The sequence below is a fragment of the Atheta coriaria genome, unplaced genomic scaffold (assembly GCF_025399875.1).
Source record: "Atheta coriaria isolate IRGN ID8LTWV9N9 unplaced genomic scaffold, Caltech_Dcor_3.1 hic_scaffold_6_pilon, whole genome shotgun sequence".
NCBI classification, from domain to species: Eukaryota; Metazoa; Arthropoda; class Insecta; order Coleoptera; family Staphylinidae; genus Dalotia; species Dalotia coriaria.
The window spans coordinates 9,835,089-9,858,976 of NW_027045448.1; the positions used below are offsets into that span (position 1 = coordinate 9,835,089).

The 23,888-nt window shown below is 36.8% G+C and overlaps 7 protein-coding genes across 9 annotated transcripts; 2 read left to right on the plus strand and 5 right to left on the minus strand.

Annotated features, from left to right (window-relative positions):
• Positions 1 to 105: 105 nt before the first annotated feature.
• Positions 106 to 3,948, minus strand: lin (protein lines homolog). The gene is given in 3 exon segments (XM_065306508.1): positions 106 to 1,480; positions 1,483 to 3,327; positions 3,533 to 3,948. Coding segments are annotated over 2 exon segments (2,076 nt in total). The 5' UTR covers positions 3,269 to 3,327; positions 3,533 to 3,948; the 3' UTR covers positions 106 to 1,190.
• Positions 3,949 to 4,343: 395 nt separating this feature from the next.
• On the plus strand, positions 4,344 to 7,635 carry LOC135794973 (serine/threonine-protein kinase VRK1-like). Of its 2 annotated transcripts, none has more exons than XM_065306509.1 (7): positions 4,344 to 4,861; positions 4,925 to 5,066; positions 5,122 to 5,417; positions 5,594 to 6,905; positions 6,966 to 7,105; positions 7,169 to 7,297; positions 7,360 to 7,635. In XM_065306509.1, the coding sequence occupies exons 3-7, from the start codon at positions 5,126 to 5,128 to the stop codon at positions 7,449 to 7,451; spliced, it is 1,965 nt and encodes a 654-aa protein (XP_065162581.1). In that variant the 5' UTR covers positions 4,344 to 4,861; positions 4,925 to 5,066; positions 5,122 to 5,125; the 3' UTR covers positions 7,452 to 7,635. The 2 variants fall into 2 exon arrangements, with proteins under 2 accessions (XP_065162581.1, XP_065162582.1); XM_065306510.1 differs by having other exon boundaries at positions 4,344 to 4,851.
• A 290-nt stretch (positions 7,636 to 7,925) lies between these two features.
• On the minus strand, positions 7,926 to 10,502 carry deltaCOP (coatomer subunit delta). The gene is given in 8 exon segments (XM_065306511.1): positions 7,926 to 8,486; positions 8,545 to 8,749; positions 8,823 to 9,475; positions 9,478 to 9,624; positions 9,682 to 9,861; positions 9,924 to 10,147; positions 10,200 to 10,239; positions 10,348 to 10,502. Coding segments are annotated over 8 exon segments (1,542 nt in total). The 5' UTR covers positions 10,351 to 10,502; the 3' UTR covers positions 7,926 to 8,396.
• Positions 10,503 to 10,741: 239 nt separating this feature from the next.
• Positions 10,742 to 16,581, minus strand: Usp47 (ubiquitin specific protease 47). 2 transcript variants are annotated; one of them, XM_065304328.1, is made up of 8 exons: positions 16,467 to 16,581; positions 15,859 to 15,938; positions 15,167 to 15,349; positions 14,215 to 15,089; positions 13,742 to 14,150; positions 12,580 to 13,678; positions 11,506 to 12,523; positions 10,742 to 11,441 (listed from the first exon to the last, which is right to left on the minus strand). In XM_065304328.1, exons 3-8 carry the CDS (start codon positions 15,344 to 15,346, stop codon positions 11,258 to 11,260), a joined length of 3,765 nt encoding a protein of 1,254 aa, XP_065160400.1. In that variant the 5' UTR covers positions 15,347 to 15,349; positions 15,859 to 15,938; positions 16,467 to 16,581; the 3' UTR covers positions 10,742 to 11,257. The 2 variants fall into 2 exon arrangements, with proteins under 2 accessions (XP_065160400.1, XP_065160401.1); XM_065304329.1 differs by lacking the exon at positions 16,467 to 16,581 and adding an exon at positions 16,150 to 16,442.
• Positions 16,582 to 17,468: 887 nt separating this feature from the next.
• Positions 17,469 to 19,006, minus strand: LOC135793390 (uncharacterized). Its single transcript, XM_065304330.1, has 5 exons — positions 18,632 to 19,006; positions 18,406 to 18,551; positions 18,130 to 18,333; positions 17,780 to 18,070; positions 17,469 to 17,713 (listed from the first exon to the last, which is right to left on the minus strand). Exons 1-5 carry the CDS (start codon positions 18,867 to 18,869, stop codon positions 17,624 to 17,626), a joined length of 969 nt encoding a protein of 322 aa, XP_065160402.1. The 5' UTR covers positions 18,870 to 19,006; the 3' UTR covers positions 17,469 to 17,623.
• A 401-nt stretch (positions 19,007 to 19,407) lies between these two features.
• Positions 19,408 to 20,684, plus strand: Uch-L5 (ubiquitin carboxy-terminal hydrolase L5). The gene is made up of 3 exons (XM_065306543.1): positions 19,408 to 19,602; positions 19,666 to 19,729; positions 19,787 to 20,684. Exons 1-3 carry the CDS (start codon positions 19,527 to 19,529, stop codon positions 20,610 to 20,612), a joined length of 966 nt encoding a protein of 321 aa, XP_065162615.1. The 5' UTR covers positions 19,408 to 19,526; the 3' UTR covers positions 20,613 to 20,684.
• Positions 20,685 to 20,691: 7 nt separating this feature from the next.
• LOC135794998 (uncharacterized) lies at positions 20,692 to 22,798 on the minus strand. The gene is made up of 6 exons (XM_065306541.1): positions 22,102 to 22,798; positions 21,846 to 22,037; positions 21,599 to 21,789; positions 21,128 to 21,532; positions 20,915 to 21,072; positions 20,692 to 20,859 (listed from the first exon to the last, which is right to left on the minus strand). Exons 1-6 carry the CDS (start codon positions 22,543 to 22,545, stop codon positions 20,768 to 20,770), a joined length of 1,482 nt encoding a protein of 493 aa, XP_065162613.1. The 5' UTR covers positions 22,546 to 22,798; the 3' UTR covers positions 20,692 to 20,767.
• Positions 22,799 to 23,888: the final 1,090 nt, after the last annotated feature.

Genomic DNA, 23,888 nt, shown 5'->3' on the forward strand with positions numbered 1-23,888 from the left:
ATAACCTCACTAAAACTTGCTTAAATCAGGTTAAATCCATAAAAGTTTTACTAAAGTAGTAAAAAACAAATAAGCAATTAGTTTTAAAACATGAAACTTATAAAATATATTGCATTTATTTCTTTTATTTTATTTGCCGTCAAATTTAAACCATTCATGTTATTTAACGTACAAAAAATGAATAATTATTTATAGATTACATATACATACATATTTTATATATACTGTAATTATTATGTCCATTTCGTCAGATTTCGGATAAATTATTACAATGAAATGAAGAATTTTGTTTTATAAAACATTTCCTTTGCGCAAAGGATTTGTGTCTGTACATTTTGCACAAGTATTGCAAAATTATCTTCTTCATAAGTTTCATTTCGGGTAACTGTTCTTCATTGGATGATACAAAGGTAAACATAAAATAATTACAGATGAAAAACATTAGCGCTAGGTTTAAATAAATAAAATACAATACATGTGATTTCAAATTGCAAGATAACGTTGGTTAATGATGAATGTGTGAGATAAATAAATAACTTCAATATTGCATTGATAGCTGTGAAAAGTTAAATTAAATAATGGCAATGTAGCACCGACAATAACAACAGCAAATGCTCTGCAGTAAATATATGCAATAATTATAAATCCAGTTATAATTATCGAAATATTGTTTGGCAAAAAACCCTTCTTAGTCATTCAGCTCTTGTTATTGCGATGCGTGTTTATTTAATTCAATTTGTACGATATATCTGGCAAGTGTTTAATTGCTTTGCATAAACATGAAAGCAACGTTGATTGTTTCTTGTGATTAAATGGTAAATTCATGTCTAATGATGCACGATTCTTGGTAGTGCTGATTGTTTCCTTCACAATCACATTCAATAAATATAGATTATCTCTCTAAGCGTAAACGTACGATTTTTACATATAGAATTAAGGCACTTATCAATAAAATATTGTTCGTTCTCATGCAAACAAACGTTTTAGTACATTTTCGTATAAAAATATTTAGTAAAATTAAATAATTATTCTTGAGTAATAATTTAATTTAAATTAATCTTAAACTGAGCTACCGATTACTTCTCATTTATAGCTTCAAATAAATTGTTTTCGAATAAGTAGTTAAAACGTGCAAATTTGTACATTTTTCGTATAAAAACTGTACAAACATCATCCCGCAGATCAAATTATCAGCTATAATCATTGCCCTCATACAAACCCTCGCATAATTCTAACAGTCTAAGAACAGGGCTGATGTTGTACGGAAACAGTTCTTTGTCCACCAATCGACTGATTTGTATTCTCAGTCGTATAAGCACCGACATAGTCTCATCCAACTCATTAACTCGCGATCCCGCAGAATATTCTCCGCAACTAGTTAAAAACATTTGCCAATTGCGTTTAGTATACTTAAGAAATCGCAATAGATACAACAAAAAGCACGTCTCGTTACTGACTAGATAGTCCAAGAGGACCCCGAGTCTTGGCTGACAACGTGCAGAAATTCCACGAACGAATAGATCGGATTCAGCATGCTGATCAAATCAGGAAAAACTGCGTTTCTATAACTAATGCCGATCGTGATATCTAGCGTACAAACCATCGATTCAATCATATAATCGTCTTGATCACTGAACAGATGAATGAGTATCTTGGAAAATGGTGTCTCCGGATGAAAATCCAAACCGTTCTTCAGGAAATAATCGACTTTTTTGAGTACATCGCGAATTGAACGTTCGATGAGTTGCATATCTTGATAAAAGTCCGTGTCGTCCGAACCAACACTCGAGTCGGAACTATCCGAACGCGTTTCTTTGATTGTGATCGCTACAGATTTCAAAACTAACAACACCATCTTCTGCAGTAGAGTTTTGTCCGTCGTTGTTTCGTTTGGATGAACTGTGCGTATCGTTCCAACAAAACTATTTACAGTGAAGCCTTCTTGTCGCTTGTAAGGTAGACTGTCCAAGAGTCGATAATCTTTCACATATCGCACAATCAAATGTGCTAATTGACATGTGTCTTCAGGGAGGAGATCCTGCAGTGCTAAAGTACTGCCATAACATAGAACCTCATTGAAAAGTGATAGAAGTTGTTTCCATATTATTGGCGGGATGTTACTTTGTAGTAAACCAACGAAGATTTCAAGATGTGCATAGAATGGTTTGGTGTCCATTATACTCAAATTAGCTTTAACGCTTATCGTACTCTCCCATAAAGCCAAAAATGTCAAGACGCATGTTTGTGCTTCCGTTCCATCGTTTTGTACAATAAGATTCTTAATTTTATGTACTAGATCAGGCCATCTACTCTCCAAGCTTTTGATGATTAAATCTTTGATGGCAGATGTGTCGTAACTGTCTGGATCCGTGAATGGAATAGTATTGCAATCTTCTTGTGTACTGCTACCGGCACCTTGGCTCTCCTCTAATACATGAATCTCAATATCTTTCCATTCCACCACGCGCTTGATAATTTCCAATGCAAAATTCGTTTTTGCATAGTCAATATTCTCCAACGCTAGAAAATTAATTATTGTTTCCAGCCACTCGTTGTTAATATTTGTTTTCGCCACGATTAGAAAACTGCTGAGTACTTTTGCAGACAAATAATTGATGTACTTGTTTTGTATGTCACACAAACTAATGATCTGCTCAATGAGATTGTACTCGTTTCGAATTATCGTGTCGCAAACATCGACGATGCGCGAGCATATGTGACCTTTATTGTTCTGTTTTAAATAGACATCAAATAGCAACTGCAGTTTTGATAAAAATCCTAGAATCTTCGTCGTGGGCCACTCTGTTAACATCGCCGTTCTTTGCACACCGTGCGCGTCATTCACGACCTGTCCTTCAAACGATTCTCGGAGCGTTGCTTCCGATATTCCACATAAACACTGTTTTATTAAGTAATCCTGAAACACATCCTGACGTTCATAGCTGGTTTGTAGAGGCGGTCGCGTGATTCGTTCTTCTATCACTGGAAGGTGTTCACTGGGATTGGGCATTATTAGCTCTGACCCATAATGAAGTATTGGTGGTGGATGGTAATACAGGTCAGGTGATTTCAATTCATTAATGGAGTTGATATCTTCTTCATTTACATTTGCAGGTAAAGACAACTGCAATGAAGACAAATCTGTATGCATTCCATTTGGTTGAATGAAATCAGGCTCATCAGCATTGTGATCTTCATCATCTCTCCTAAGCTTCTTCTTTACTGGCTGTTCAGAAGCCATCTTGTGTTCTTTTTCTCGTAGCACCATTAGAAATAATTGCGGAGACTCGGCTTATAATGCGAATTTGTCAGTTATTGCACGAAATTCTAAAAGAAAAGCGCATTTTAGAGAAGGTGGTTGCACAAAATGACAGTAGCAATATGTAGCCTAAGGCCACTACTCAGATTTTTGTCAATTTCTGGCTACTGCGAGCAATAAATCATACCAAATAAAGATAATCGTTTAGCCATGTTTATGAGCCAGAGAAATACAACAAATTATCTCGATTTAGCACGTTATTTAACAACTTACGATCGTTTCTTAAATTTGTTTTGATTGACGTCGGGTCTACGTTTCTCATCTTGAGTGTCCCACATTGCACCGCGCCCGTTTATCAAACGCACATGAACTCTCGAGTGATAGTACCGACTTCCTTGCTCAAATAAGTTCATTTAGCGATTAATTGAGCATTAATTTCTTGTTCGAAAAACAATAAATTTACACACATACACAATATTCTCCATTGCGTACAATATGACTAGTTGGTCAATTAGGCAACCGTATTCATGCCCATAATTATTTAGCAAAAAACGTCGGTGTTAAATAATTTATAAATATGCATAGTATACTTTAAGTTATAATAGTAGTATATTGTTTATTTTACGTTAAAATATTTACGCTAAACAGCTTAAATGTATTTATAAACTTTTGAGTACAACGCTCAATTGACTAGCGTTTTAAGGAATTTGCAGTGTTGCCGTCAAGAGTGCTTCCATTCATAATTTTTACGCGAATTTTTTCGAATGTTACACACATCTGGGTCTTTTCAGGCGTAAGGACAGTAATATAATTGTGTTTTATGTTTAATTTTGCATGAAAAGCATCCTGAAAATGCTTGATTTGCCCGCAAACGCGTGTTTTTAAGAACGGAATAACGCCGTGCGTAATTCGGGAGAGCGCTTTTTTATTCATCAGATGGGCGATGTTGCTCAGTTGTGCTTGTTGCGCACACGAGAGTAAACGACGTAAACGATCCGATACAAGTGGATACAACGACCTTCAGGTTTTTCTGTTGCTTCCTTTAATTTTGTTTTGTTGTTTTGTCTGTTAATATTTGTTTGGCAAAGTTTCAATTTCTATCTAACAAAATTAGCAACCCTTAACACATTTCTTGTTGATATGAAATACATTTTTGAATAAATATAGCGGCATTTATTATGTTATCTTGACCGAACTAAAAAATCAGGTTTTGATACTTTTACCGGCTTTTACAATTCCTTATATCTGTTTAAATTATAATACTTTCTTGTTAATTCCTGTAAACATTTCTGCGGATTTCATCAACAGCATTTAGTATTTAAACCTTTTCGGCATTCTCCGGCTATCCAAATGTCACAAACATTGACAGGTTAAAATAAAAACAAGAAATGGTTGCTAGTTGTCAGTGATCGAAAAAAGTGTAAGATGGCCGATGACATCTGAACGATAATAACGCAATAATCACGAAATTTTTACCTGCTGCACTTACGAAATTGGAGCCTTTGTTAATTTCATCCTAGACAAGCGACAGACCTCGACAGAATCGCCACGAATCAAAATGCGGACGATGTGTAATTTATAATTGCGTTCCCGTGCGTTGTTGTGCGTCCCTTTAAATTCGCGTGATTTATGTTCCCCGGAACTGTTTGTTTTGGTCTGTTCAAGGTTATTGGACCATTAAATTATTGCTATCGTTGCTAACATCTACGCGATGCCCGTTAAGAAATTCGCGCAACGTTATCGATAACCTTACTATTATGTTAAGCATATCAGATAATTAAACTTGCCTACAATCTAGAAATAAATTGTAAGTACCACTTTTTATTTCAATAAAGCCTCTTTATACTAACTGTCTTGTCTAGTATCATGGGGAAGAGGCATCTAGTTGATTCCTATGAATTAGAGCCACCAAGGAAGAGGGCAGCAACAAATTGTGATATTGAGCCTGGTGATATTTTGTGTGATATCACTGGGAAACAATGGAGATTGGGACAGTTATTAGGTTCAGGTGCCTTTGGAGAGATTTATGTTGCCTCAGATTGTAACTTAGGAGTTGTGCCTGAAAACAGCCCCTATGTTGCTAAATTAGAGCTGCATACAAATGGGCCACTCTTTATTGAGACACATTTTTATCTGAAAGTTGCTAAAGAAAATCAAAGTAAGTGGTTTTCTCAAATTTCATACATTTTTAAGGAATAAAATTAGTAGCAGTTTATGCTTTAAGCTAAAGTTTTAGTGGCCTTTATTTCAAGGACTAATTACTCAACATTCTGTGTTTGCTTTATTATTTGCACTTTTCAAGACATATCTTTAATACTGTATAAATTTCCATAGTCAAGGAATGGAAACGGAAGAATAGGAAAACTATAGGAATGCCACATTACATTGCATCAGGATCACATACAAAGTTAACAACTCGTTACCGGTTTTTAATCCTTCCTCGTTACAACGTAGATCTGCAACAAATCCTGGAACGTCACGGAAACAAGTTCAACATTAAGACTGTACTCACAATTGCATTGCAATTATTAGATACCCTGGAATACATCCACGCCTATGGCATTGTGCATGCTGATATCAAAGCCTCAAATATACTAATCAATGAAAAAACAGTTCCTCCAAACACAAACAAATTTTCATCTGAACAACCGCCAAATAAGCCTACTGATGAGAATTGTAGGATTGCCAGGCACTTCAGATTATGCAGATTAAAGAAAAAACCGCATAATTTACGCTCCAGCAAAATTCTTCCTTATAGGGTTGAACCCCTGCCGACAGAGCGCGACCCAGCCCCCATCGAGCAAAATCAAAATATAGATCCTAATCAAGTGTATCTTCTGGACTTTGGATTATCATGCAAATATCTGCAATCTAATGGCGAGCACAAAAAGTATTGCGTGGACGCCCGAAAGGCGCACGCTGGTACGATTCTATATTGTTCTTTAGATGCGCACAACGGAGTGCAATCACGACGCTCAGATTTGGAAAGTTTAGGATATAATATGGTACATTGGCTTACGGGTGTGCTGCCGTGGATGACCAATGTTGACGAATACGAAATCGTGAAGAAAAAGAAACAGATTTGTATGCAAGAACTAGAACACTTCTTACATTTTTGTTTCGGTAAGAATATTCCAACTTTTTTGAAGAAGTTTTTTATGCATGTTAAGTCTTTAAACTTCGACGAAAAACCCGACTATGAGTATTGCCGCAAGATCTTCCTACAAGGCTTTAATGAGTATGGCTACAAAAAAGTATTCGTCTTAGACTTTATGAACAAAGAGGGCTGGGGCTTGAAGAAGAAGCTCAGTAAAAATACTGAAAACGATCGGCGACGGGCGTCGGTAGTGTGTTCGATTATGCGCACACCTTTGAAGTCAAATGTTGCTGTAAAGCATGTATTACGCAAGAAGGACAAAGCCAAAGCAGTGATGCGATGGTCGAAGATTTTGTTCGATCCGGAGATGATTATAAAGTCTGGCAAGCGTGTGAAGGAACTGGAAGAGAATGATAACAGTGACGCACTGGCTAACTTAAACATTCAGGAGTTGAATCCTACTGACACGATGTTAGAAGTTTATAATAATTATTTGGAACGACAAAAGAATTTCGAGCTAGGATTACCTACCAAACAAAGAAGCAATGAGTATGTTATTCATAAGCGTTTTATATTAAGTTAATTAATTAATTGCATTAAATGTTAAAGAACTCCGGCGATTGAGGGTTACAATGCGACAATGATGCGGATTTATAAGAAAATCTTACAACGTGAGGTTGAAGCTGTCAAAACAACAAAACCACCAAAAGTTAAAAGGACTGCAGGCAAACACGGAAAGATTTCAAAAGGTATAAACTAGTAAATAGATAAAATATTAATTAATAGTAAACAATTAATGTTCTTTTTCATAGTTGCTTCGGTTAATCACGGATACAATATGTCGATGATGACGATCCATGACAAAAATGGAGCTGAGATGATTAAAAAACCAACGCAAGCCAAAAGGAAAAGAAGTAAAGCTGCCGAAAAAGTTGTGATAGGTACATGATCATACACTAAACATAAAGTTATAAATAAACGCATGAATAATTTCTTTTGGTAGCTACTCCTGTGACACAAGTGACGCCAGCGGTTCCTGTGAAGAGATACAACACGAGACATTCAAAAAGAACAAAAGTAAACTGCGCATGTTAACAGAATGAAATTATATAATGTATAAACACTTCCTATTTGTAGTACTTCAATGTTGAATGATTGTTTAATTTTTTTAATCATAGCATGAATACAATTATGATAAACACTAAGATATTGTGTTGAATGTTGAAAGACTGCATTGGCTGTAAATTGAAATGATTAAATCCTGGGTGAATTCTACTAATCAGTTGGAGATAAATTCAATGAGCAGTTGAAAACTAAATGAGGAGTTCGGTTTGAATTGTAAATTTGAGATATAAAAGCAGTTTGGATATAATTTACAGAATAGAGCGAGATGATTCTTTGTGTGATTTAACTTTTGTACCAATATACTATTGTGTTTTAATATGGCATTGCTCTCAAACTGATATCAGACTTTTATAGAAGTTTTAAAAGCATAATTTGGTTGTTGGTCCATGTCCTATCTTGAGATGATCCAAAAAATCGATTGTGATGAACCTAAAAATGCGCACGTGGCTTTTTATACTTAAATTTATTTAAAATTTATGAATACACAGTTTTCCCAAAAAAGAACATAATCTATCATACACTTCTCTAAAATTCAATGCGACTGTAAACATTTGTTGATTCTTGATTGGGCATAGTAAATCCACTTCATCACATTGCATCCTCGTAGTTGTAATCCACTGTATCTACTTTATTAGTAAAGCAAATCAAAGTTGTTAGGTGGTAATACTGCTATTTACACTGTCAGTTATTCAAATCGAAACAGTTTACTCTATGCATTGCCCTTTCGATCATCTGAGTAGTAAAATAAATATGTACGGAACTCATCATAACGCAAGTAGAAGGCAACAACTGTTTTCGTTGCTGTGAAGTGTAGTAAAACAACGCGCAGTATCTCCTCGAGTCATCTTCATCGACAGTAAAATAAAATAGAATAAGTAGTAGTTTGTTAATTATATTGGGTGATTGATATTATCGTTAAACTATCTCATATTTATCAGGGAATTGAACCATTTCAACAGAATATTTTACGGGCGAGTCGTCATCAACCAATGACACTTCAGTGATCTGGAACCAATGCAAAAATATTTCAGTATACGTAAAATTACAGCTAATTATTTCCTACCTTAATGTCAGTGTATGAATTTTTGGATGTAAACGAAACTGTAATGGGGAAAAAGTCGTTCGGAATTGCCTTGGCCGCTGAAAATTCAATCGCACCAGTCTTGTTACTTGCATCCACAATCGGCAAGGACCACACTAGTTGATTCTGTCTAGCTATATGATTATAATTGCCTTCACACTCCGCAACTACTGGATTGCAACCAATTCTAGATCAAACAAACATAGTGATATAAATAACAGATGTTAGAAACTAATGCATCTACTAAAAGATAAACATACGGCAATGGAATGGAAATCGTGACATCAGATAATTCTAAGTTTGTATGAGCCAGCTCGTATTCGATATTGACGTCACAACTTCCGTCGCCTGCCTCGGAGGGCCAGCAGTTGATTAACAGTGGGATGTGCGCTTCGTCAGTACTCTGCAAGCGCCACTTCAGGACGCCCACATCTGTATTCAGTGGGAACGGTTTCTGCGGCTGTTTAAGTCCGATCTGCGACCGCAATTTGAACAGCTCTTTGTCGACATTTGGATGCGTCTGCAATTGAATACCTCTGCTGTCATTGTTCTCCAATTGCACACGAATACGTCCCCATTTTTCATTGCCAATGTGCAACGTAATCAAACCGAGCAACTCAAAGTGCTGCACGCCGCCATCACGATACATTTTCACTATTAATTTCTCTTCCTGTCGTAGCATTACTTCGTCCACGTTGGTCTTAATTGCGGGCGCTTTGAGGCCTTGCGACATTTTGTTGTTGGGCGAGATAACATTTTCGCCTTCGGACTTTAGTTGGTCAACGAAAGACTCGACGTCTTTCGATTTTCCGCCGAGTTTCATACCGCGTGCAGATACTGGTTTCTGAGGAATCGAGCTGCTGTACGATGATGGCGGCTTAATGTCGTTATTGGTATTTGCCACATCACCAACGACTGGTACGGGGTGTATCCTGTGGAATTGCCGAAACCACCGCTGCCACCAAACGATGGCTTTCCACCCTTCTTTGCAGCTTCCATTCTTTGCCGTTGCAGTTCCTTGGCTTTCTCACGCATCTTGTTCTTCGCTTCACGTTCTTGTGTCTGCAAATATTATTTAATTTTAATTCCAGCAAAGAAATAACTTAAAAATCGTATTACCTGGCGCACAGCTTGATAAACTTTTTCTTCATGGGAATCCATTTCAACGAACGTTCTAATCTGTGATAGATTAACACTTTCTCTGTATCCAAGAGCAACAATCTCATCAAAGGCAAATATTAAGTTGAAAGCATTTTCTGCTATTTCATTTTCATCTAAAGACCGGCAGTAATCTGGTATCTAATAGGAATTAATATTAGAATATTAGATTATTATATATTGCATCATATTGAAACACTTACAACTCTGGCAAATAATCTTAATGTTTCTAAATCCTCCAAAATATTACTAGCTTTAGTTGTGATGAGAAGCATATACAGTTTCTCCAATGGTTGATACACATATCTTACAGAATCAGTCTCAACAAATGTGTGTTGAGTACCAGCTGGGATCAGCTTGGGAAATGCACCAAGAAGTCCTTCAATTCTTGCCTTTGTCATCTCCACAAACTGCCTTGAGACAAGTGCTAAAACAAAGCAGTTAGTAAAGTATTTAAATTGGAAGCAGTGCTTACGTACTTTTGCCGGATTTCGTGCATACCGCTGCTGCTATTAGCACCTAGAAAACATGAAAATGAGAGTATAATAAAACCTACGATATTCGGTAAAAACCAAGTTGCTCAGGCATTGCAAGCAATCCGGCTACTGGAAAATAAGTGTAGCTTACCATGATGAATAGTTTTCAAGTGTATGTCTTCCTAAAAATTAACAATATTCGGAGAATATTAATATTTTCAACATTACACCCTACTTAATACATGTAAGCAAGATGACGTTGACGTGTGCTGTTGTAAATGAAATGACGTTGCTATGAACCAGTGCGGCCAGTTTTAGCTATCAGATTGAATGTTACTACCACAGGAAATCACCAGTTTTGTGAGGTTAAAAAAACAATCTATTGCAGGGCCGGATTGAAAATATCTTAAAGAAATTAAAAATTAACAAATGAATAATTGACAAGCCCAAAATGCAGACTATTCAAATGACACTATGAACAGCCATTTTAAAAATTCATCTCTCTCTGGAATAAATATTTAGGACAATTGGGATTCACCTGCAAATTGGTTTTTTAATCAATTATATTTGAAATTCATACAAGAACACAGCTTGTGATAATAAATATTTATACAATATACAATTGATATCGTTCTGTAGTTGTACAAACCTTTTAAATAGCAACAATAACTCATTACAAATCTACAAGTTCTTAAACAATATTGGTAATCAATGAACATTCAGTTCACAGCATCAAACGAACTAACACAATTCAAAATTGACACATAACGCGTTAAAAATTGCAACTTGGTAAATCGAATCAAAGGACAGAATAAAAATATTGTATACAAACGGCGCTACTCCGAGCGCATTTTAATTCACCTATAATATATGCTGGCCGTCTCGTCAGTATTTATTTATTATGCCCAAGCACACGCAGCCGATGAGTAACTCAGATGATTAAACACATTAAGCTATTGATTTTGGTATATGATAATAATCGTTTAATGTAGATCAGTCATTACTCACCCTAGTCGCATAAAAGTAATCTGTTTGTTCGTGAGGTGTGGTTTATCAGTCTATCAGCAAAGATCATCGTCCTTCTTAGGCGAGGTATCTAAATAAATTTTAAGGCCACGCTCTTGTCGTCGTTCTCGTCGATGCTTTACTGAACTCTTATCGTATTTACCCAACCTCGTATTTTCGAAAGCTATTAAATCAATGCGCTCTTCTCTCGTCAGCTCTTTCAGCTGTTCTCGGCTATCCCTGTATCGCAAATATTTGGATTATTATCAAAACATAACAACACTAAATTTATAGAAATACATACCGGTAGTAGAACACAAAACCATCATGGTAGACGTTAATAGGATAGTTTGTTAGGTTTTCTTCTACAAAGTTCCAGTTTAGTTGATTGTGAATTTCCAATACGCTTCTATCACACGGGAAGGAAGCCATAACATGCGCAACTTCAAGGAATTCGACGGGAATATCCGCCAATTCACTGATGCGCGCCTTGAGCTCTTCCTTGGTCTTCAATTCCAAATTCACCTCTTGGAAAGTAGACAGCGAAAGCTTCGACGGGAACCACTGCCTTACAAAGACGGACAACTGCGAGCTGGTCCTCTCGGGCCCATTGATCCTTTGAATATACAACTCATAATTGACCATAGGCAAATCTCCAATCTTTTCATCATCCAGCAATATTCTAACCGGCACATCATGATACCTCTTTCGCAATCTGCATGAATTAAAGGGAATATCAATCATATGCTGCTTTTTGGCCTGTAGTAAAATCTCCTTCTTTGCTGCTGCGACTGTTTGATCATTAGAGACGACCCACTCGAACAAGAAGTTGACAGAGTCAGGATGCTCCAACTGTAAATGATACACTTTAAAGGCAACTTCATTCTCCTTCAACACCCGGCCAAGTTTCACGATCAAACGATCGTCATCTTTCAGCGATCCTAGTTTATCAGTAAGCGTTGACCATTCGTATTCTTGCGTGGGGTATGTGCGGTAAATTTTGAAGTACTCCATCGGCACGCCAACAAGAGGCTCAATGTTCTTCTTGAACATACCTAGTGTCATGCGTTTATCAACAAGCACCTTGGCACATCTAGTTTTGTCTTGTATCATGTACGCTGATTCAAGCAGTTGTGCTTTCATGTAGTAGCTAATTGGAGGACGGTCCGTCGGACTGGGCGTTTCATCATCCCAGTTCATTTCCTCCTGCGGCATTTGACAATTATACTCGGGGAAGTCTTCTTCTTGGCCTTCTGTAGGTGAAGCCATGTGCTGATCAGCGGGAGAATTGGAACTACTCGATAAAAGTCCTATATTATCACCTGTAAATTCAAATCAATTAATATTTTATTATCATTTTTATGGTTGTTTTGTTTACCAGGAGCATCACCAACAAGCGTACGATCGCTATCGCTTAAGCTGCTATCTTCGCTATTACTCTGATCCCCAAAGAGTTCACTATTGGGCCCTGGAAGCGGTGACACACGAAGGCTGGACTGATTACTCTCCCTGTCGCCAGCGCCAATTTCAATCCTATCTAAGCACTGATTCGCATCCAAAGACGGAATCGAAAGAATATCTAATGTGTTGCTATCCGTTTCCGGCATGGATACCTTTATCGAAATGACATGAACGAACCTATCTATGACCGATGCTAGTTTTGATTGCGCAAAAGGCTTATCTGAATAGTCCAAGTTGAGCGCGTTAGAAACGTAAATCTTGTAGCCGGTGCATTTGGTAGCAAATTTAAGTGTTGAATTTGGATCTTCGAGGTAACGTGGTGGATTGCTATAGGTCTCTTGCACAATGTGCGGCGCTTCCAAGTTGTACCGGATGGCGAGCGCTTTCTGTAAATCACGCACAGTGTCTCCGTGATTGACCCACGTAGTGAATGGCCCGTCGACCTCTTCGGTTTCTAATGTGATTATGTACGTTTTCATCATGACGCCATCCGGCTGATAGTCGTCAAACTCAGTACCGGGGTTTTTAATCTCTAACAAAAACTCTGTATAATTCGCCACGACTTCGGCAATTGGCGTGCTTGAATTCAAACTACATTCGATTGAACCACTGCTATAAGCAACCAGACGACAATCCTCAGATTTGACTATATCTTGCAATTTGAAATTGTAGCGCGCTTCTTCCACTGTGTCCCCAAGTGTAGTATCAAAGAACACCAAGACATTTTTGGTCTCCATGACTAATTTTTCAGGATGATAACAGTGTACTTTCACAACAGTTGAATCATTTTCTTCTTCCTTCTTCTTTCTCTCGGTTTCCTCTGACTCTCGCATATCTTTTAATAGCTGCTCAATGTGCGGCGGGAATTCTTCCACCTGGAGAGCACTACAATTGCGTTCCTTATCTATTTGCCTGTACATTAACATATATGCATTTGTACTCGATGAATAAGCGCCTGAATAGTAACCTCTTTGGGGACCACCTCCGTATGTTTTATGAATATCCTCATTTGTGACCTAAACAATAACCAAACATATAAGTAGTAAATTTGATTAATTATCATTCACCGCGTGACTTACGCTAGTGACGCTTTGATCATTAAAGCAAAACCACTGCTTCTTATCAAAATCTTTAATGTAAGCATAATAATGTCCACCGGATGCGCTGCCAGAATGAATCATAATACTAAACAACTCATACATGTAAGGCCCTTGTATTTCATGTAGTCGGTTTTTCTCGTTTTCCTGCTGATTCTCGGAACTAACGTCGATGCCTTCGTCGTCGTCCGCGCAGTTATCATCTTGGCCATTGGTGGTAGAAGACACATCGGTACCCTGGCAGCTTTCATCATCCAAGGCCGAACCGGAATCGGTAGTGCTGCAATCATCGCTTTTCACCGCACTCTCACGTTCTTCAATTGTTTCTTCACTAACTGTCCGTAGGTCAGACATAAAAGAGTTTAAATTCAACGTTTCAGGAAAAACAACCCTGCAAACACAATTGAAATTAATATTTGCACGCGTTCATATCATATGTTTATCTATTAACTTACTTATCATTTAGTTTGATTCGATGTCCACTAACTGAATTATAATCAAAATCAAATCGCTTTAGGTGCAACGTTAATAAATACGGAAACTTTGTAAATTTGAGGCCTTTGTGCGCATCGCATTTCTTATTGCATTTCTCACAGAAGTATTGGTTATTTCCGTCCAAAGTTTCGGGCTGAACGAACGCCCTAAGCGCTTCCTCGACGCTATTGTACGCCACGGTGCTGCCAAAAGGTCGCACAGGCAATGGGATATCTTGAAAAGTATCCTCGCGACTCTTTTCCGTTCGGCATTCAAGACACATAACATAATCCAACATTTTACCCTCATACAAATCATTAATAAGATTCGCCTGCTTCGTATCCTTAAACTTCTGCTCCAGGGCATCAAACATAACACGGCATAATTCTTGAATATCGTGCTGCTCCCATGCTTGCTGCACGTTCCAACCAAAACTCTGCGTCAGGCTCGTCGTTTCAACAGACGATTTTGACGAAGTTTGGAGATTTAGGAAAAGGCGCTGGAGTTGAAACGGAATTGAATTGTTGGGATTGTTGCCATCGAATTCCCAATTGTACAACGCGTTTCGAAACTCCGGCGTCATGTACAACACTTGCAGCAAACTATTCAGATAACACGTCATCGCCTGATTGACCAGCCCAACATAGTTTGGCACCGAAGACCATTCCTGCACAGACGTCGAAGGCGCTGTGTTTGCCGGTGGTGGCATAATTGCCATACGCGGAGGGTTTGGCGGATTCGGAGGATTGCTGATTACATTCGCGTGTTCAACGATGATTCGATGCGTGCTCACTGATTCATCGAAGCTGACCCCGGCATCTTTGAGCGTCATATTTGTGAAATCATTTAGTAGGATCTGTATCAAGCAACAAGTAAGTTTAACGATTAGACGCTGCTTGCTATTTTCGGAAAGATTGTTTTTCAAACACTTACGCCACCGCGTTCTATTGTCAGCGTAACAGGTGTGGTAAGCTCTAGTAGTTCTTCAACTTCTTTGATTAAAGTATCCACCGACGTGTTCGGATATAGAGATATAAAGCGAACAGTGTGATTCTTACAGGCACGATCTTCGATTGTGGCTGCTATCGACGGCTCATTCGGCGGCCAAACCATTTCCTACCAATCACAAAGCATAATTACATAAATAATTTTTATAATTACAACACAAGTGTTTATTTTTCTAATTGTGATATACGCATGTAAGTTGATATTCCAGACAACTACTCCATTTACTAATTATAACTTCACGTCGTAATTGCGCATAATTTTCGGCGCCGGACAAATATAGTACAACGTGCTCAAGCAATTCCAAATTAATTTACTGTAAATTACCTTGTTCATATTGCTCTATCATTCTGAGAAATAAAAAATAGGGACATACTCTACAGGCCATCAAACTCAAACAACCAATTGGACACTGTCCAGTGCATGTTAATGTAAATAGGTGATAGAAGATTATCTTCCTTAGAATGAATGCAAGATGTGAAAGAAACAAAAATCACATTGGCACACTGCCAAAGGAGTTATTAATAGATGCCAGTGTAAATTGAGCTGCTCAAATCATTTATTGAAATTCTTCTAGTCTCTTCTAAGCCTGCACAAAAATAGAGTTCATAGACACTCACCGTATCTGTCTTGAAGCAAATTTTTACGAATTCCACTTGCTACTGACCACCAAAAGCAGGTCTCCTGTCTCTACCTGGAACTGAAATAATTCATGTGTTAGTTGCGTTGGCGGAGCAATTGCAACGACAGTCATTTAATGCGGTCTGAGGCCTGCAGAAGCTACCTGCTTTTCTATTACTGCCTGCCTAGAAATCTCAGCATGCTATCGGAAAAAATCCGAATTATGGGAGGAATGTTTACATGAAGGGAACAACCAGCTTGTCATGTGTGAATACTGCTCACTTACTCACCCTTTAGCTCCCAACAATTAAATCTACAAGTTACCAACGCGCAAGCCACCGTTAACGGTGTGCTATCGCGTTATGTAAGTTCATCAGATCACCGAAACGACTATTGTTCAAAAATATTTTAATGAATATTAATTTGTCGCACATTCGTTTGCAAAAATGTTTACGTCACGCATTCTCGCGGCGGCAAAAAGACAGGTTATGCCGGAGAGATGTGCCTACACAAATTTATTTGCGCTAGCGGGCTACATGCTCGAATAATTGGCAAATTGTGTACTTCTGCGAGTGCGAATAAACTTTGAAAATTGCAAAACACTCACCCGGGATAAATTATGACATGTGCCAAACTTCAATCGACGCCATTTTCTGGTGTAGTTTGCTCGGGAAACCGCTGCTTGTTTCGATGGCGTTGCAATTTGCCGCCAACTTTTTCTTGAATTTTTTGAACACGTTTTCAAATTTTCCTTTACAGTATGCTAACTCAGTAAGCTCCTATCTAATTTATAACATAAACAAATTAATGATAAGAAATGGTACGCACCAAACAACTAAATAACAATATTAATTAATGCTATATCACAGTTATTACTTTAGTTAAACTGCATTTGCGCATTATGCACGCATAAGATTACGAGAGCAACGGCTGCTTCCTTATCTATTTGACCATCACAAGTGTATTATCTTTGTACAGTGAATAAAAGTAAACGTGATAAACATTATACACATGTTTAGTTTAACCAATTTAATTAAACGTGCTTTAATAGTTTAAAACAATGAACAAATCAAAAATTGCGCCTATTGTCCGCCACACAAAAACCAGCTTATATCGAATGGCACGAATGGAACACATTAACAAAGAAAACGCCTGCAGTAACAGCAATGCTGATATTTCATATACAATAAACAATAAAACAGTATTAATACCTTCATCAGTCATCGCGCCAAAGAAATCTGGTCGTGAGTCACTATCAAATAGGACCAACTTCAGCAACTTCAACATGAGCCCATCACATATTAAAGGCTTCAACTTACCGGGTGCTGCAAAGCGTAGATCACTTTCTGCACAATATCGGGAACAAAAGAAGAAAGAAGAAGCGCAACTGCTGCAAGTGCCACTAAAAAATAAACGTAGGTCCAAATCATACGAAATTTTGCCTGAAGAAATTAGGAAACCAATCAACAGAAGAATACTAGTGCCAAATCATTTAAAACAATTAAATAAAAGCAAGAAAAGACTTTCGGACATTACCGAGAAAACACCGAAAAGATTATCGCGTTACGAATCACACAACACTTTAAATCGTATGTAGTGTAGCAAATCATTTTTACCTAGTAGAAAATAGTATATTTTATTATTTTATTGTTCAACACACTAATTAAAATTATATTTTACTCTAATTTAACTTATTTCTACATTACAAGAATTACTAAGTCGACTGAATACATGATCATCATCAAAATAATACTCAACTAAACCTTAAGAACCTCTGTATGTAGTATATCCGAATGGGCTAAGCAAAAGTGGTATGTGAAATCGGTCTTGGACCGATGGAACGTCAAAAACAATCTGGAACAAATTACGTATTAAAACATTCAACAAATATAAATTTAAACTATTCTGTGATTGTTTTACCTCAACAAATGGATAGATTGTATCCTGTTTCTTTGCTTCGAAGTAGCGATCAACGTCATAATGCAACTTGTAGCGACCAGAAGAAAAATCCCTTCGCTCGATGAAATGCCAAAACCTCCCTTCAACGTTAGTGTTGCCTTCATTAATGTAGGTCCATCTGCCTTCAATAAGTTTGTACAAACTCACTTGAAGGCCTTGGATTGGCTGGCCTCTTGTGGTGTCCAAAACGTGAGTAGATATTGGTGATGAAGAATGTGACATTATCTTATGCATCAAGTCATATTGGGCAGACTGAAGAAATAAAATGTTTTAATTTTAATTACTTTTAAACTGACAATACAAGCACTTACTTTGCGTCCTTGCTCCTTTTTCATTCCAGTCACATGGATTGTTTCCTCTTCCTCCTCTTCATCTTCATTTTCTTGTTCCTGCTCTTCAGTTTCTTCAGTGAGGAAAGATTCTTCATCCATTTCTTGGTCTTCTTCTTGCTGGTCGTCGGCGTTTTCCGAAGTTGTGTTTTGAACCAAAATTTCGAAACTTTTCTGTTGATTTAACTGGAAATGTTGTCATTATTAAACTAAATCTTGTAAAACCAAGTAGTAAGTAACTAGATTATTAATAACTACCTTTCTTGCTTGATGTACTTGTGCTGCCTTTTGATGTCTCATAGTACAAGTATGCTTAAGCAAACTTAGTCTATGTGCATGTAAAGTTTTTTGGCAATAAATGCAAAATGCTCTTGTGGCTTCCCCTGGAACACCACGTAACCAGCCTGCAATAAACATAAAATAAAGTGTAAAAAGTAGGTGTAAAATTTTTTATCTATTGGTGTCATCAAATTTAAATTCGTACCTTTGAAATCGGGCATGTTCTCCCACGCCGTGCGATACGTTTGTTTGTAATATTTACTTTTCGGCCCAGTGTGGGTAAGGGTCGTAATTTCATGACCGCTATGCGAAGACCCCTCGATGATTTCCTGCGTGTGTACCACAGCCAACTGCCCGCTTTGAATAGAATTCTGGAAAGCCTCTTCATAACCGCCAGCTATGATGACTGTTTCATGCTCATTTTCATCCGTATCGTTTTCCATTGCGGCGATCTTAAGTCTTGTTTTTAACCGCCAGAAGCCTTTAGCACCAGAACCACCAGAAATTGAAAATTTCACGAACCAATGTCACTAAAATGCCGTGACAAAATGGCGGAGGAATACTGGAGGCTTTTGTTTTGCAACTGTGGCTAGTCTCACCCTAGCAGCGCAGGCAACTAACTGCGCATGCTCACCTTTGTTCGTACAATTTCGTTTTTTTCATTTGTTAGTAGATTATTTCAAATAGCATGTTGGCTAAATGCGCAATTAATATTAGAAATTACAAAATACAATAATATAATAAATATAAAATATATCTACAATTTATTTAATATATTCTGGTAAAATATTTAGAACTAATATATTTAAAATTGGTTGTGACCATTAACAAATATTAATAATTAAATAGCCATAAAAATATTATTCTAAATAAACAATTGTTATGTTTAAATGGTATACAAATTAGTTTGTTATTTCTTCTTGGCCAACACTCAAGTATCTTTATATTTTTAAGTTTTCTCATCATGCGTAGGCAATTTTTTTGACAGTCATAACAAACGCCTTGTATTTTCCTTCAGATCGCTTTAGATGTGTGAGTTGCGCCTTGGGTTTTAAGCGCTTACACGTTTTGTATAATAAAATAAACTTAAACTAAGTAAAATGAGTGAAAGTGCAGGAAATTGGTGTCTCATTGAAAGCGACCCTGGAGTTTTCACCGAACTAATCAAAGAATTCGGTAATTAAAAACGTAAAAACTTGCGCATCATCGTCTTATAACCTCAAAATTTTACCCTTGCAGGTGTACAAGGAACACAAGTTGAAGAACTGTGGAGCTTAGATGCCGAAAACTTTGATAAACTGAAGTAAATCTCAAGGATAATCTTTATCAACTGATTCTATATTAATCATTTTCTTTCCAGACCTGTACATGGACTGATTTTCCTATTCAAATGGACTAAAGAGGATGAACCAAGTGGCTCTATTGTGGAGGATAATAGACTGGAAAAGATATTTTTCGCCCGCCAAGTGATTGAAAATGCCTGTGCTACACAAGCCATATTGAGTGTTTTAATGAATCTGAATCATCCGGATGTCAAATTAGGTCAGACTCTCAAAGAACTCAAAGAGTTCTGCTCTGGTTTTGATCCAAATATGAAAGGATTAACTATTAGTAACTCAGAAAAAATTAGAACTGTTCACAACTCATTTGCCAGGCAGCAATTGTTTGAATTTGATCCATCACTCAGCAGTAAAAGTGAAGATGTATTCCATTTTGTTAGTTATGTGCCCATTGATGGTAGATTATATGAATTAGATGGTTTAAAATCAGGGCCAATTGATTTAGGTGCATTGCCTGCAGATACTGATTGGACTGATTTTGTTAGGCCTATTATAGAAAAGAGAATGCTTAAGTATAGTGAAGGTGAGATTCATTTCAACTTGATGGCGATAGTCTCCGATCGCATTCTGCAGTATGAGAAACAAATGCAAGCCATCCGGAAGCAAATGGAAGACAACGGTATGGAAACGGATGCGCAACAGTCAGAACTCGCAAAATTGAAATATTTAATCGAAGAAGAGGAGAATAAACGACGACAGTATCGAACCGAAAATATCCGTCGTAAGCATAACTATCTGCCGTTAATAATCGAAATACTAAAGCTGCTGGCAAAGGAAGGCAAACTAATGCCATTATATGAAAAGGCAAAGGAGTTGTCGATCAAAAAGAAGCAGAAAACTAAATAACGATATTGTAAGTGTCACATTTTCATTTCAATACTTATATAAAAATAAAGGAAGTCGTAAAATTGGCAAGAATTCACAATTATTCACAAAACATAAGATTTATTTAAAAATATGCCATTCTGATATACGAATTAATTGCATTAGAAAACATTGTTTCAGTCAATATATAGCTGACCGTCTATAAAACTTGCACGTTTTAATTCTGAGCGGTCTTTCAAAACGTCCCGCCTGTACAATATCAATTGAGCTGGAAAAGTATTAATTTAATAGATTTTCCTTCAGTTAAATTAAATTTTACGTACCTCTAAAGTCTTCTAGAAGTCTGTTAGCATATTCGCCAACTTGCATCATATTCCTCATTATTTTACTGAGCGCCAGCGACGTCCATCCATCCATAAGCGGAACAAAGTCTTGATATTTTATATGATACATTGTTTTATATTCGGGGTTTGCAAGAATCCTAAAAGTAACATTTTACACTCAGTTTTTAAAGGTTTAAATCATTGAATACTCACAAATCGATTAATTGCGCTTTGACCTCCGCCATTTGCCTTGTTCCTGTGACAAAGAGCTTTGGATGCAGGCTCAGTAACCAGTGATGTTTAATTCGGATAGGTCTTAGCTGTATTTCCTCGCCAATTTTATTAAACACACTAAGCGGTATTTGTGCGTACTTTAATTCGTTGATGTCTTTGCACTCCATTTCTTTCATCATTTTTTGAACTATTAAATTGCTTTCTCTATGACTTATCTTATCGACTTTGAAATCGTGCGTTCCTTGATCCCGCAACCAAATGTAGCGCTTTTCCACCGAAAGTCCATCTCGATTTAATTCTTTTCCAAGGCGTGCGAATATATGCCGGGAATCTTTACTGGTTTCAAGTGTTTCAACAATTAAATCGTCTTCTTCTTGTGAAAATCTAAAGAAATAAAAATAATAAACATTACAATATAGTGCGATTTGCTACAACATTAACAAAACTTACTTTCCACGTTTTACAGTCGAATATATAGTTTTGAAGCGACTAAATACACTGTGCAGCGTTCTGTTGGGCAAACCTTGCGCCAAGAATTGCGCAAACTTCTTGCCTTCTTCACGCGGTAATAAACGCTTGCCATTCGCGTCTTTTACGTTCAAATTCATGAACAATTCTGGGTTAGCTGGCATATCGTGTTTCTATAAGATTTTACATTTATAATTCATCTAAAGAGATAATAATTATAATTACCTACCCGATAAAATTTCGTCCAGTTATTCATTACTAACTCTGTTTCTTCAGGACTATATACGCCCTTTTTAACTGGCACACCGAGAGCAGCTATTTCCTCATACATTGCCGGGGTCGGTACTTTCATAACAAATGTTTCAATGCGGTGGAGTTCAGGAATTTCAAATGAACTTTCAACCACCAAATATTTCAATAACTGAAAACAATACAAGTACAATAGAAAATTATTCAACAATGGGAAGTGTTTGATAAAATTTTACCTGCAAATCATCATCACCGATTTTATTATAAAGGCGGCTCTGTTTCTCAATTTGTTCTTTAAGTTTGGATTGTGCATTTGCTTGGTATTTCCGATCTGTTTTCCTAATTGTTGAAGTTTCCCTAATACTAGACGCTTCATAATATTCCTCTTTTATTTTGAAATCATCACTTTCAATTAATGTCTTCATCAGGTCATCCAAAGCACCATTGCATTCCCCGTCAAATTCAATTATTGGTGCTTTACTTGAAGATGTTTCTTTTGTTTTTATCGGATTTTTGTTAGCATTGATATTTTGCTCGTTATTGGATGAGTTAAATATGGAATTTGTTTCCTTGGTGGTGTTTCTGTTTTCTTGGGAGCTATCTGAGTCTGAGGATGATGCTATCCTTGCAGCTGATACTATTCGCTTCTTTTTTGATTTCCTATCAGGACTTTTTACCATCTTTTTGTTGGCGATTGATCCAGTTTTATTCAGATTTGATTCAGTCTCAATTTGCTTGGTTGCCTTCTTCGGAACTTTTGCAGATTCATCGTTTTTTCTGGGATTTCACAATTATTTAAATGTTTGAATGTAGTATTATCATCAACAGCATTTGAATTAAGCGAGAGTGATGGCTGTAATTTGTTTTTGGATTCAGGTGATTTCTGCTTTGCTTTCTTCCTTGGAGTTTCATTATCTGAAAAAGCTGGAGAACCTAGTTTTCTTTTCTTTTTATTTGAGTTGTTGGTGTTTTCAAGATGTGCTGATTCGGCTTCAACTTTTTGATGCGATGTTTTGTCTTTTTTCCTTGGAGTCACTTGATCATCAACAGTTTCAGGCTGCTCCTTCTTAGTTTTCTTTGAGCTCTTTTTGTAAACATTTTCTTTGTTGATGTCTTCATCAGATGAGGATGATGTTTCTATTTGCGCTTTAGATAGAATCTTTTTCTTTTTTCTTTTCTTCTCTTGATCCCCATCAGATGTAGATACATTTGATTTTCTCTTCTTCTTTTTAGATTTTTTCGTGTTTTCAAGAAGAGTTGACTCTGTCTCAAATCCTGGATGTGAATTTTTCTCTTTTTTTCTTGAAGGCACTTGATCCTCATTAACACTTGTTAATGGAAAATCCGCATTTGCATCTGCCGCAGATTCTTTAACTTTATGTTTCTTTTTACTTTTCTTAGAACTCTTCCCATTAACAATTTCTTTCTTAATTTCTTCATCAGAGGAAGATGATGTCTCTATTTGCGCTTTAGATAGAATCTTCTTTTTTCTTTTCTTATCTGGATTTGCATCAGATGTGGATTCACTTGATTTTCTTTTCTTCTTTTTAGATTTTTTGGTGCTTTCAAGAAGAGTTGATTCGGGCTCAACTTCTTTGTGCGCCTTTTTACTTTTTTCTTTAAAGTTACTTCTTCATTGTTTACGGTTTCAATTTTGGAATTGTTTAGTTTTCGCTCCAGCTTTGGTAAATTCAACAGATAAAATATATCTGCATCTAATAGAGTTGTTTTACCGTGATCATTGCTCATACATTTCTTTGGACTCACATCAGTTGCTTCTTTTTTGTTTTCATCATCGGACGAAGACGACGTCTCTATCCAAGCTTTCGATAGATATTTTTGTTTTTTACCAGGGCTATCAGATTTTTTACTTTTTTTGCGATTACTATCAACACTTCCATTCAAATGAGTTTTCTTTTTTGATTTTCCATTTTTATTCGGTTTCAAATTATTTAAATTGGACAAATTTTTGAAGTCATCATCATTTTCTTGATTAAAATCCACTTCTTTAGTTTTCTTCTTA

Bases quoted from the DNA above. Each gene is read 5' to 3' on its own strand.
- LOC135794973 (XM_065306509.1), top strand. From the start codon at position 5,126: ATGGGGAAGAGGCATCTAGTTGATTCCTATGAATTAGAGCCACCAAGG. The intron at 5,418-5,593 runs GTAAGTGGTTTT...AAATTTCCATAG, and splicing joins AGTTGCTAAAGAAAATCAAA to TCAAGGAATGGAAACGGAAG. The intron at 6,906-6,965 runs GTATGTTATTCA...TAAATGTTAAAG, and splicing joins ACCAAACAAAGAAGCAATGA to AACTCCGGCGATTGAGGGTT.
- Usp47 (XM_065304328.1), bottom strand. From the start codon at position 15,346: ATGGTTTGGCCGCCGAATGAGCCGTCGATAGCAGCCACAATCGAAGAT. The intron at 15,090-15,166 runs GTAAGTGTTTGA...TGCTTGATACAG, and splicing joins TGACAATAGAACGCGGTGGC to ATCCTACTAAATGATTTCAC. The intron at 13,679-13,741 runs GTAAGTCACGCG...GTTATTGTTTAG, and splicing joins ATGATCAAAGCGTCACTAGC to GTCACAAATGAGGATATTCA.
- LOC135793390 (XM_065304330.1), bottom strand. From the start codon at position 18,869: ATGGAAAACGATACGGATGAAAATGAGCATGAAACAGTCATCATAGCT. The intron at 18,334-18,405 runs GTAGTTATTAAT...CAACATTTCCAG, and splicing joins AAGTACATCAAGCAAGAAAG to TTAAATCAACAGAAAAGTTT. The intron at 18,071-18,129 runs GTAAGTGCTTGT...TTATTTCTTCAG, and splicing joins AAAAGGAGCAAGGACGCAAA to TCTGCCCAATATGACTTGAT.
- Uch-L5 (XM_065306543.1), top strand. From the start codon at position 19,527: ATGAGTGAAAGTGCAGGAAATTGGTGTCTCATTGAAAGCGACCCTGGA. The intron at 19,603-19,665 runs GTAATTAAAAAC...TTACCCTTGCAG, and splicing joins CGAACTAATCAAAGAATTCG to GTGTACAAGGAACACAAGTT. The intron at 19,730-19,786 runs GTAAATCTCAAG...TTTTCTTTCCAG, and splicing joins GAAAACTTTGATAAACTGAA to ACCTGTACATGGACTGATTT.
- LOC135794998 (XM_065306541.1), bottom strand. From the start codon at position 22,545: ATGGTAAAAAGTCCTGATAGGAAATCAAAAAAGAAGCGAATAGTATCA. The intron at 21,533-21,598 runs GTAAGTTTTGTT...TTATTTCTTTAG, and splicing joins TCGACTGTAAAACGTGGAAA to ATTTTCACAAGAAGAAGACG. The intron at 20,860-20,914 runs GTACGTAAAATT...ATACTTTTCCAG, and splicing joins ACTTCTAGAAGACTTTAGAG to CTCAATTGATATTGTACAGG.